Genomic DNA, 10,449 nt, shown 5'->3' on the forward strand with positions numbered 1-10,449 from the left:
CTAACGTATTTGATGACAACAAATAAACCCAAACATTGGATTAAAGAAAGATCAAACTATTTCAAGGGAGATACTTATATCATTATTTAAGATTTTCAATTTAATACGGAGTATAATTTTGATGCTAAAGTGGAACTATCAACCGATATTTTGAAATTTATTTATTCCGACCAAAGATTATTTTTTTCAGTAATCATAAATCACCAACTATATATATTGTCAAAATTGAGTATGTATGCACTCTATATTGTGTAACAATCAAAATTGTTGCATTCAAAAAGGAAATAGGTATTGTTTCTTCAAGTATTTTACCCTAACAAGACAAAGCTTTAAAGTTGGGGGTTCAACCCCTTTAAAGGCACGGGAAATTACCTTTACCCTTTCTACCTCACTTTTAAAGTGTCTATTCCATAAATACTACTATATATTACGCTATACCAGTAAAAAAAAAAAAAAATTCTTTCAACAAAAAAAAAAAAAAAAAAAAAGTAAAATAATAAATAAATAAACAAGACGGAGAATTCAAGGGTTAATGGCCTAAAACACATGGACTTAAGTGCAAAAATTAGAAAAGAAAGATAGGAAGGGAAGCATGCATTGGGCCAAAGGTGGTAACAGTAAAAACACCCCCACAATTCCACAACATGGGCCAAGGCTACTGGCTGTACTCTGTTAAAAATGTCCCACAATTAATTTCCACAACTATACAGATACCGCCAAAACGGCGTTCTATCGTCATGATAATTGATAACGATGGTATACCACATTTCCAAGATACCTTTGTGGGCTTTGTCCTTAGATATTTGTCATCTTAAGCTTATCCAATTATTCAATTATCATCCAATTTTTTAAGGTCAAAATGTTGGATAATTGATTATCATACCTCAACTCTCACGATTTTTACAATTTAATATACTACCTCCGTTACGTATTATTTACGACGATTAAATATTTTTCCTCGCTACTTTATGTCAAATCATTGCAAATAATGAAACGGAGGTAGTAGAAGGTAGATATTTGAAAATAAGAACGAAATGTAAGGAAATCCCCACCTCTATGTACTTTTACTGCCTTATTTGATTTGATTCGAACCTTGAATGATTTTAACAATAAAGATAAGATTCTTACCAAGTAAGTGAAACTTAAAAGGTTTCAATTATTAATATGCATTTAGGTGTAATTTGGATGCAATTTGCTTGGTTAGTGCGGTGACTGTGACTATAAATGTGGTGGCTTGTCATCTCACTTTAAATCACACTCTTATTTTCCTACTCCAACTTCATTACACTACTACTGTTATTCCCATCTTTCTTTTTTCTCCTTCATCTTGCCATGGATCCATCTAAGGTTTGCTTAAATCGATCTCTTTATTGTAACATACTTGTTAATCTATCATTTTTTAATTTCAAGTTTGTACTAATAAAAAACCCGACCTTTGTTAATACAAGTATAATGAAAAGAACATCGAATTATGCATGAAAGTATATTAAAAGAACATCAAATTTCGAAAAGTTGGGATTGTTTTGATATGGGTTTGTTGTGCAGTACCGGCAAGCAAGTGCTTACAACGCCCCATACTTGACTACAAATAATGGTACACCCGTTTGGAACGATACCTCTGCGTTAACTGTTGGCCCTAGAGGTAACTTTTGCCTTTTCTTTTTTAATTAACTTAAACAAAAAGGATTTGGTATTAATTAATAGGTGTTTCAATATTATTATTTTTTAAAAAAATTTATATGGTAATTAGACGTACTTTATACAAATTTACGGGTTGTTTGTTGTTATTGATTACTTGTAATAAATTTTTATTGTGTAGTTTTTTACTTTCTTATATTTAGTGTCCTTAAAAAATTTAAATATACTTGTGTAATTGTGTTATGTACATACGGATTGAGGATAAATTTTGTGCTACACATGAGACTGCTTAACATTTCATTTAAAAGTCCGTTTTAAATATACTTTCTTTGTTATTTTAATTTAGTTGTTCTATTTTGATTTTAGAAACTATTCGTGTCGTTCACTTTGACCATTATTATTTGTAAAATTATGCTAGATCTCACTATAGAATACATATTATATGTATTATAATGATATTAAAAGGTCAAATTTACACATTGACAAATGTATCAAGTTAAAATAAAACAACTTTAAAACGCGGGGAATTATAGTTTCAGTGTTAGGGATCGATTGATGTATAAATGATGTACGTTTGTTGATGCACACATGCATGGTAATTAAAAAATTGATAAACAGGTCCAATTCTGTTGGAGGATTATCATCTGATAGAAAAGATAGCAACTTGGACACATGAAAGGATACCTGAACGTGTTGTACATGCTAGGGGAGCAAGTGCTAAGGGTTTTTTTGAAGTTACCCATGATATCACTCACCTCACTTGTGCTGATTTCCTCCGTGCCCCCGGCGTCCAGACCCCTGTTATTGTTCGATTTTCCACCGTCATCCATGAACGTGGTAGTCCTGAAACACTCAGAGACCCTCGTGGTTTCGCCGTCAAGTTCTATACTAGAGAGGTACTTTACTAATTTATGGCACATACGTTACATATATATAGATGTTGTTACCCCTAATTTAGGGCATGTACATGATTCGACAGCATGATATAATCAACTAACCTAACCTATGTAATGACTCTAATGAGGGCTTAATTTGGTTACTTGGTATGCTTTACTCTATACTTTCCTATTTTTGCAACACCATACGACGATGTTACCCTCTCACATGTTTGCTAAATATTTATTATTGATCGATTTACAAGATCAAACTCCATACATGCATGTACTCAGTATTGCTTGATCTTATCTGATCTGATCATATATTATGCTAGTTTGTGGATATTTGTTGGAATCTTCTCAATGAATAGATTATTAATTTTCAATTGTTAGAATTATTTATACTTATTGATAATTAAAGATATGATTGATCAAAGATTAGTATCGACATGCGTGTCCAAGAGAAATGGAGCAAGTATTTAAAAACGGAGGAAGTATATTTTTTTGCTTAAGTAGGTCTAACATAATTAATGATTATAAGTAGAGCTGTCAATTCGAATAATCGGATCGAGTTTGGTGAAGTGAGGTCGGATGAGGTTGGGTTAATTTTTAAAGTTGAGTCATGCATGCCAAATTATTGTGTCCACTTGAGTCGAAATCTAAATCGGGTCATTTTCGGATCAGGTCGGATCGAGTGTGGTTTTGACACCTCTAATTATGGGATTGAATGATAAAAATTGTGTTTGATCATTTACAGGGTAACTTTGATATCGTGGGAAACAACTTCCCGGTGTTTTTCACCCGTGATGCAATGCAATTCTTCGATCTGATTCGAGCATTTAAGCCGAACCCCAAATCCCACATCCAAGAGAGTTGGAGGTACATGGACTTCTGCTCATACCTCCCTGAGAGTCTGAACACCTTCACCTTCTTCTTCGACGATGTGGGCATCCCGATCAATTACAGACACATGAATGGTTCCGGAGTCCACACTTTCACTCTCATCAACAAAGCAGGGAAAGTAACATACGTCAAGTTCCATTGGCGCCCAACTTGTGGCGAAAAGAACTTGCTCGAGGAGGAAGCCATTAGGGTTGGAGGCTCGAACCACAGCCACGCGACTCAGGACTTATACGAGTCTATTGCTAATGGGAACTTCCCTGAGTGGAAGCTCTACATCCAAACCATGGACCCTGCTGATGAGGATAAGTTTGATTTCGATCCACTCGATACGACTAAAACATGGCCTGAGGATATCCTGCCCTTACAACCTGTAGGACGTCTTGTGTTGAACAAAAATGTTGACAACTTCTTTACAGAAAATGAGCAGCTTGCTTTTGATCCTGCACATATTGTTCCTGGGATTTACTTCTCTAATGATAAGATGCTTCAGGCTCGAACTTTTGCCTATGCCGATACACATAGATATCGTTTGGGTGTTAATTACTTGCAGCTTCCTGTTAATGCTCCTAAGTGCCCTCATACCAACATGCACCGCGATGGTGCTATGACCATGGTGCACAGGGATGAAGAGGTATATATATATTATATTATTGCTCGTTCTTTTCATCTGATTTTTACTTATATTACTGAATCGAAAAAGAATAAAACCTAAATACATTATCATTCCTATATATGTTTAATAGACGGCAATAGATTAGGTTACAGCTAGCCCAGGATTGGTTTTTATATTCTATCGGACTTTAACCATCAGTTTAAGCTTTCTAAGTTGTGACATACACGATCATCATTAAATGTTGTTTGATTATGTTTTCAGATCGACTATTTCCCATCAAGATTTGATCCTCTAAGGGAAGCTGAGAGACACCCTATTCCAACAGCAATCATACATGGAAGGCGTGAAAAGGTAATTACTTAAACTTGTTACTCCATTATTTGTTAAATATATATCCACTTGCCTTGTTTTGCCAATTTAGTCATTGCATTATTTGTTACTCCATTATTGAGTTTTGGACTTGAAAGAGACATAACAACTTTTTGACGCAAATTTCAACCTTTTTTTTCTTATTAAATGTAGCAAATCATACCAAAGGAGAACAACTTCAAGGAGCCAGGAGTGAGATATAGATCATGGGATCCAGCTAGGTGAGGCTCGTCCCTTTCTTTGCATAATAATTAAGATGTGGGCCTCGTCTCGGCCTAAAATCCGTACAGTGAATTGAAATTATAACAGACCCATACTCGTACCTAGAAATAAAAATTAGAGGAATATCGTTATTTAATGAACAGTCATGCGACATCTACATATGCCAGTAATATTGTACCTAGTCAAAAGACTAATTAATATACCGAAAAATGCTACATAACCCTTTCATGCTACCTTTGTATGTAGGCAAGAGAGATTCATTGCGAGGTTTGTTCAAGCTCTGTCTGATCCACGCCTCACGTATGAGATACGAAGCATTTGGGTTTCATACCTGTCTCAGGTAATTAGCTAATATTAATAATTACAAGTACTTACTAATACAATTACTGCAAAGTTTTGATCTATCCTTTAATATCAACATTACAACATATATAACTCATAATGTTAATGTTAATGCATTGTAATGCAACTATTACAGGCTGATAAGTCTTTGGGCATGAAAGTAGCAAGCAGGCTGAATATAAGACCAACCATGTAAACCTGATGTATGCTGGCCTGGTTGTTTACAAAGATGATCATCGTGAACGTTTACTGATGAGGAGGAGATCGATCATAGTATATATATATGTGTCTGGTCACTTTGTGAATCACTCTATTATCTACATCACGAGCTTCTGCCTTATGTTATGTCTTGCATCTTTTGTTACATGACGAAGTTTTATGGAACATAACTAATGGACTACTACTGCCTCTTTGGCCTTGTATTTGGTTTACTTTCCCTCATCTGATCTTGTAAGGGATCTTAAATGTGTGTGTGAACAAGTCTAATAATAATCAATAAGTTGATCTTTGAATTGAATGTGGCATATATAGTTGAATCTTTCAAGTTTTTTTTAAATAAAGTTCTTTCAATTAATTGTTTTTGTACAAGTATGTGGGTGAACAAGGAAAAAGAGAGAGGGCTCTTGATACCATGTACGAGTACTTGAGTGAACACGATGTTTCACCTAAATTAGGTTTTAATTTTGTGCTGATTTTGAATATGGCTCTTGATACCATGCATGTACGAGTATTCAACTTATCTAAATATTTTGTATATTTTGTGCCGCTGCCCATTTTAGAGCAGCTTTTGCTTCCAATTCAAACTTATCTAAATAGTTTGTGTGTGTGTGTGTTAGAGAGCCATAAGTGCGGATGATAAGAATCGATCTCTGGATCTTTTGAAACCAAGGACCACCATAATTAATCTTGATATATATTTACTTTTCTTATAATTCAAGTAAGATAGCTTTGAGTACCCGGGTCACGTTTACTTGTGAGCTTGATCTACTTTCCAACTTCATCATTGCAGGTAATGGAAGCAATAACACGGCATTAATTGCCATCTTAATCGTAGTTCCAACAATAGTTTCAATTGTTCTAGCAATTGGATTCATTTTCTTGTGTAGAAGATGATTAATACGTCATTTTTTTTTTCGGCAGCAGTCATTAAAACCATCCAAACCCTCACTAGAATCTTGAGTAGTGGCCTCACTGGATGGACGAAAAGATAGCATACTCAAACATATTGTGATAAGATCAACTAAATAATCCCCAAGATACCTTACTCAAATCAGACTTCATACAAACTAACTCATTCCCCCCAAAGTATGATTGCTTTAGCAAAACAAGATTTGATTCATAGAACAGTCCAAGAGGAACAACTCAATGGTGCAGAAGAACAAAATGACATGACATTTAGAACAACACAAAACTATTGCCTTAAAAAATACATCTCAAGGACCAAACAATTTATGCCTAAAAAAGTTCAGCTTGGTAATTCTACTTAGACAAAAAATTATTCTGATACAAACTGACAGTTACTCTGATCAAGCTGATAGACAAAAAATTTGAAAAGAAATGGTAATAAAATGGATAAGTGAACAAACCGAAGGAAGGCGGAGCTGGGAAAAGAATCGAAACGAGCAATAGGCAAAGGAATGTCAGGCTGCATGGCAGAAGAGTCACAACAGTACAGGTGCTTGGTATATCATCAAGAAGACAGCAAACCCGGTAGAGATCAAACTCCTCATCTTCAAGAGACTCCATCCCTTAACCTTACTCTGAATGGGAAACACCAGAAACTCACTCACTACAGATTTCTGGCGTATTATTACAGAAAAATATTCCGTTTTCTTTTTTAGTATGTATTACACAAGTTTTGAGAGCAGATGAAGAAGTCTATAAGAAAAAGAAATGTAAGTGACTAGGCAATACATTGATGCATGGGAAATAGAAGTGTTATTTTGTGGGGCTATATGAAAAAAGGGGAAAGAATGAACTTCTATCAAATCAACAAAAGAATTTTAATAAAGAGAGGCGGGTGTTAGAGACTTTTAGAAGGCAAAAGGCTTATCTATTAATGCGGAATCTACGATGCAGTCAGAATGACCAATATATGGCATAAACTTGCAGAAATGGCACAATTGCAGCATATTATGTCAACATAACATAGATTCTATATTCCAAATCTGGAAAAGTAAACAGAATAACAGAACTGTTCTGCTAATGAGCTGTAGCTCAGAAATTAGTTGAGTTGAGTAGTCTGTTACCGGATCATTCAATGATCCCTGAGAGTTGCATTTCTAATGGGAGTGTGGAGGCCTTAAGCTTCCATTGAATACTTTATGTTGGATGTCAAAGTCAGCATCAAGAGTTGGCAACTGCTAACATCCAACGACATTTAATCACCATAACAGACTAATAGGCCTCTGTAAGAAGCCAGGACATATACACACCACATGCAAGTGAACTTTGGAGTCCATGCACAATGGCATATCTTTATCTCACATTACTATTGTATACAAAGGTAAACTGGACAATACCAAAACAATTGTTCGTAATCAGGAGGATTCAGGACAAAGGATGTGCAAAACGAGTATAGCCCTTAAGCCCCTTTATATCAAATTAAAAAGGGTTGGGAGATGATTACGAAACATTTAATTCAAACACAACTTACCTAGTATAATTTAGTGCAAATTTTTCAAAATTTGATTTGTTCAATTACATCAGATAAATGACAGTAGCTTGGAGAACAAGTCACTGATACAACACTGCAAAGGTATAATTCAGATATTTCAGAAATGATATGTGAAGTACAGTATATTACAACTTTCAAGCACAATGTGTAAGATTTATAAGATGGTTTAATACATTCACATAATAACTTTTAATGCTGGATGTATCAAAGAACACCAGAAGCAATTAGGATTCAGGAATGCATACATCTATCAAGTCAATACTTAGAATACGTTAGTCAAAATCTCAAATGATTAGTTTGTGTTGCAAAATTGAAGTTTATAACCTAAGCAAGGCATGTATAGCAGAATCTACACAAATGATCAACCAGCTACATGAGACAACCAACATAAATGGATCGAGGATACTTCCTTTGCAGTTGAGGCCATTGCACATAAAGTTGATCAACCATTCTTAGTTTGTAGAGCAGCAAACCACTCAAAGAGAGTCTTTTTACCCTTGCAATACTCTCCACATAGAATATTAATGACCATCTTATACCTAGTACCTGCAGTAGCAAATAGAATCTATCTGATACATCTCAAACTATTTAGAACAATATGATACTATATTAGTCACAATTTTGATACAGGCCTAGTACAGAGCTCACCTTAAACATAAAGGCAATTGCACATAAAGGTATACAAGTTCCAATCTAGCAGGAAATATTAAAACAATATATCAACTATAAATAAACAACACAGGTTTTAATTGTCAAAAAAGTTGAGAGGGTTGAATAGATATATACCACTTGAGGCCTGATTTCAATCATCAACCACAGTGCATGAGCAATGGCAATCAGGGTTGTCCCAACAGAAGTTATATATGACTGACCAACTTCTCGACTTCTATATATCTGCATGTACTGTAGCATTCATCCCATTCTGCAATGAATTCAGAATTAGGTAAAAGTCTCTTTTAAATAAAAGGACAGTTGCAAAGATCAAATAGAAGGCAGGAAGGAAAGTTTGCCTTCGACAGTGCAAGTAAACAGCATGCTTGAAGCACTGAGGTGTGATGCAAGAAATATATAGACAAGGCACTTCCAGAGATCAAAGTGCACCTCCAGAAATCACATTAGGTTAGAGTCTGCTTATAGCTTTAATATTAAAAATTAAAAATAAATAAATAAATAAATCTTTAAATCTTTACAAATTTATGTTCTGTTTTGTAGCAGATGTTGTTAAGAAGCATTACTGTAAATTACTCATGCGTGACCAATTCATGAAAATAAATGTGAATGAGATGCACTCATGCTTGAAAAATTTGTAACCTCTTACCAAGCAAACGGTCTCAATTTAGCATTCCAACTTTCTCCAATAAACAATGTAAATTACATGATCTCTAGCAAAGATTTGAAACTAACACTGAATTCAAATCACTCGATAATCACAAAGCCAAGTGACAGAAAGGAATAGACCTTAGGAGGTGTTCTAAAATAGCTTTCAAGAAAAAGTGAAGGTCTACTAAACCCATCTAGTCATCTAGATTTTTTTTAAGAAAAAACACATAATTAATTATATGTAACAAACCTACAATTAGCCATTGGCATGGATGATGATGACAGAGCCTAGAATGGCTAGAAAGATTGGATAATCACAGGAGATAACTGATAAATTTTAGTATTTTACGAAGTACAACAAAACAGAGTACCCAAGGATTTCAGTTTTCTTAATGCTTAACATTTGCAAAAGGAGATTAAGCCCAATCTGGCCCCAAGCCCCCATCAGCCACAGAGGCACACAGAGAACAAGACAAACAGAATCCTGAAGTTTGCAACTTAGCCATTGAACCTGTTTGCAACAAAAGAAAACTTTTCATATAACCTATAACATGTTTGGTTAAAACCCCAATTGATGAGTCTATCCGGAATTCCGGATACTCTTATCCCAATTCTGTTTTAGTTCACTAATCACAAAAGTAGCCAACAACATGATACATAACAACATATATGTAACGGCCATAAATTGTGGCATTGGACTTATGAGAGTGCTACTATCAACATCACGTATACTACAATATAAACGTTCATGAATGGGACCTTCTGATGGAAAGTATAACACAAAAGTAAGGTGCAGAAATCAGGAAAGAGTGGCAGCAGAAATAAAATTACCTCATTATCTAGGCATAAACCTGTCCTTTTGCAATGCCAACAAAAGATTAATCATCTCAGCAGTGTGACCACCTTCAAGCATATATAACAACAGACATATATGCATATAATCAGGTTCAACTAATAATACAAATCAATCACAATAATGTTAAACAAAAATTATGTTTTATGCCTTAATTTCAAAAAATAAAAATCCAAATTTTGCCAAATTGATTTGAACCCATTATACCTTCATCAGCTAACCATACAATATGAATCACAATTACAACAAAAATGCACATAAATTGCGAAATTTCTGATAAAGTACGAAAAGAGATTTTATAAAAATAAATTTAGTTGAATAAGCTAACCTGAACCAAGAACAATGAGAGTGGTAAGAGGTTTAACAGTAGTAGGTGGTAATGATTTGGCGCATCGATGAAGAACATACAACAATCGAAATAGAATCAATGTGAAAACAGTGACTACAATAACTACGATTCCGTTTGATTCCGCCATTGATGCTAACCACAAAAGGACCTTACATATAGAGGAATTTCGGTTTTTAGTTTTTATTTTTTTTGGTTCTGGGTCGAATTGTTGGGGTGCTGTTACGTCGCTCCATACAAGGAAACGCTCAATTTTTTTAAAGAAATTTCATTTTTACCCCTAGTATATAA

General features: G+C 34.6%; 1 protein-coding gene across 1 annotated transcript; it reads left to right on the forward strand.

The window, feature by feature from the left end:
- Window positions 1–1,183: 1,183 nt before the first annotated feature.
- Window positions 1,184–5,479, forward strand: LOC145614841 (catalase-like). The gene is made up of 8 exons (XM_081669902.1): window positions 1,184–1,347; window positions 1,546–1,642; window positions 2,257–2,534; window positions 3,271–4,047; window positions 4,291–4,380; window positions 4,552–4,619; window positions 4,867–4,960; window positions 5,099–5,479. The coding sequence occupies exons 1-8, from the start codon at window positions 1,333–1,335 to the stop codon at window positions 5,156–5,158; spliced, it is 1,479 nt and encodes a 492-aa protein (XP_081526028.1). The 5' UTR covers window positions 1,184–1,332; the 3' UTR covers window positions 5,159–5,479.
- Window positions 5,480–10,449: the final 4,970 nt, after the last annotated feature.

This window comes from Chenopodium album, chromosome 25 (assembly GCF_948465745.1).
Source record: "Chenopodium album chromosome 25, dcCheAlbu1.1, whole genome shotgun sequence".
In the NCBI taxonomy this organism is placed as follows: Eukaryota; Viridiplantae; Streptophyta; class Magnoliopsida; order Caryophyllales; family Amaranthaceae; genus Chenopodium; species Chenopodium album.

Coding starts and splice junctions, on each gene's coding strand:
- LOC145614841 (XM_081669902.1), top strand. Junction 1,643..2,256: donor GTTAACTGTTGGCCCTAGAG/GTAACTTTTGCC, acceptor ATTGATAAACAG/GTCCAATTCTGTTGGAGGAT. Junction 4,620..4,866: donor AGATCATGGGATCCAGCTAG/GTGAGGCTCGTC, acceptor CTTTGTATGTAG/GCAAGAGAGATTCATTGCGA.